The 2,393-nt window shown below is 44.0% G+C and overlaps 1 protein-coding gene across 1 annotated transcript in view; it reads left to right on the forward strand.

Moving 5' to 3' along the window:
* Positions 1-271: 271 nt before the first annotated feature.
* LOC124030110 (voltage-dependent T-type calcium channel subunit alpha-1H-like) overlaps positions 272-2,393 on the forward strand; it is a gene marked incomplete at its 5' end in the record, with an annotated part of 3,678 nt that continues 1,556 nt past the window's right edge. The window contains 7 exons of the mRNA XM_046341594.1: positions 272-283; positions 366-378; positions 442-454; positions 594-606; positions 746-758; positions 888-956; positions 1,322-1,443. Coding sequence (XP_046197550.1) covers positions 272-283; positions 366-378; positions 442-454; positions 594-606; positions 746-758; positions 888-956; positions 1,322-1,443 — 255 coding nt within the window. The remainder of the gene's footprint in view (positions 284-365; positions 379-441; positions 455-593; positions 607-745; positions 759-887; positions 957-1,321; positions 1,444-2,393) is intronic.

Below are 2,393 nucleotides of genomic sequence, written 5' to 3' on the forward strand. Positions count from 1 at the left end.
GACTGGGTGTTATAATAATCTGTCTGGGTATTTTATTCTATCCTATATTATAATATATTATGTGTCTCTAGGTGAGGAATCTGGGTGGGTGTTATAATAATCTGTCTGGGTGTTATAATAATCTGTCTGGGTGTTATAATAATCTGACTGGGTATTTTATTCTATCCTATATTATAATATATTATGTGTCTCTAGGTGGGGAATCTGGGTGGGTGTTATAATAATCTGTATTTTAATCTATCCTCTATTATAATATGTTCTGTGTCTCTAGGTGGGAATCTGGGTGGGGTTATAATATAAATCTGGGTGGGTGTTATAATAATCTGTATTAATTATCCTCTATTATATATGTTCTGTGTCTCTAGGTGGGGAATCTGGGTGGGTGTTATAATAATCTGTATTTTAATCTATCCTCTATTATAATATGTTCTGTGTCTCTAGGTGGGGAATCTGGGTGGGTGTTATAATAATCTGTATTTTAATCTATCCTCTATTATAATATGTTCTGTGTCTCTAGGTAATAATCTGTCTGGGTGTTATAATAATCTGTATTTTTAATCTATCCTCTATTATAATATGTTCTGTGTCTCTAGGTGGGGAATCTGGGTGGGTGTTATAATAATCTGTATTTTAATCTATCCTCTATTATAATATGTTCTGTGTCTCTAGGTGGGGAATCTGGGTGGGTGTTATAATAATCTGTATTTTAATCTATCCTCTATTATAATATGTTCTGTGTCTCTAGGTGGGGAATCTGGGTGGGTGTTATAATAATCTGTATTTTAATCTATCCTCTATTATAATATGTTCTGTCTCTCTAGGTGGGGTGGGTGTTATAATAATCTGTATTTTAATCTCCTCTATTATAATATGTTCTGTCTCTCTAGGTCTTCTCCTCTTCATGCTGCTGTTCTTCATCTATGCAGCACTGGGAGTGGAGCTGTTTGGGAAACTGGGTCAGTCACAGTGCTGTGAGTGTGTGAGTGTGTTTAATTTACGCTGATGAGCTGTTGAGTTGATTTCCCTGAAGTTAATTACGTCTTCCTCCTCCTATTTTCTCTCTCTTTTTATCTCCCCCTCGCTCTCTTTCTCTTTCTCTCTTTCTCTTTCTCTGTTTCTTTCTTTTTCTCCCTCCCTCCCTCCCTCCCTCCCTCCCTCCCTCCCTCCCCCTCCCTCCTCCCTCCCTCCCTCCCTCCCTCCCTCCCTCCCTCCCTCCCTCCTCCCTCCCTCCCTCACTCTCTCCCCCTCTCTTTTCTCCTCCCCTCACCCCCCTTCCATCTCTCCCACTACCCCCCCCTTCACGTGTTCTCTGTGCTTATAGAGTGTTCCGAGGAGAACCCGTGTGAGGGTCTGAGTCGTCACGCCACGTTCCAGAACTTTGGCATGGCGTTCCTCACCTTGTTCCGCGTTTCCACCGGTGACAACTGGAATGGAATTATGAAGGTAAACTACCCAATCAGAGAGTGATAGTCGACCAATCAGCTATGTCAGATCACAGCTGGGGAAAACAGGGTTTAGTTGTAAGACCTTGTTGTTGTTCCAGGCACAGAGAAACCCCCATTAATAGAAAATGAAGACTGCTACTGAATTCAGACATTCTTCTTGCTTTTACACAAGGTTCTCATCCTTCTTTACAGGTTCTTTCCCGTCGTGGATGTTCTACAAATACCTATATATTATTTTACTCTCCAATTTCAATTCTGATCTTGTCTCATCGCTGCAACTCCCCAACGGGCTCGGGAGGTGAAGGTCGAGTCATGCGTCCTCCCCGAAAAACATGACCCACCAAAACTTTGTTTCTTAACACCCCGCCCGCTTAACCCAGAAGCCGCACCAACGTGTCGGAGGGAAACACCGTTCAACTGACAACAGGAGTCGGCCTGCAGGCGCCCGGCCCGCCACAAGGAGTCGCTAGAGTGCGATGAGCCATGTAAACCTCCCCTAAACGAAGCTGGGACAATTGTGCCCCGCCCTGTGGGACTCCTGGTCACTGCTGATTGTGCCTGGGATCGAAACCGGGTCTGTAGTGACGGTCTTCAAGCACTGCGATGCACTGCCTTAGACCGCTGCGTCACTCGGGAGTCATGCGTGTGGAGCTTCTATTTAAGGCTTGGAGCTGGCATTGTTTGAAGAACACAACACAGAACACAGAACACACACACAGAACACAGAACACACACACACAGAACACAGAACACAGAACACACACAGAACACAGAACACACACACACAGAACACACACAGAACACAGAACACACACAGAACACAGAACACACACACAGAACACAGAACACACACACACAGAACACACACACAGAACAAAGAACATACACACACAGAACACAGAACACACACACACACAGAACAAAGAACACAGAACACACACACAGAAC

This window comes from Oncorhynchus gorbuscha, unplaced genomic scaffold (genome assembly GCF_021184085.1).
Source record: "Oncorhynchus gorbuscha isolate QuinsamMale2020 ecotype Even-year unplaced genomic scaffold, OgorEven_v1.0 Un_scaffold_9263, whole genome shotgun sequence".
In the NCBI taxonomy this organism is placed as follows: domain Eukaryota; kingdom Metazoa; phylum Chordata; class Actinopteri; order Salmoniformes; family Salmonidae; genus Oncorhynchus; species Oncorhynchus gorbuscha.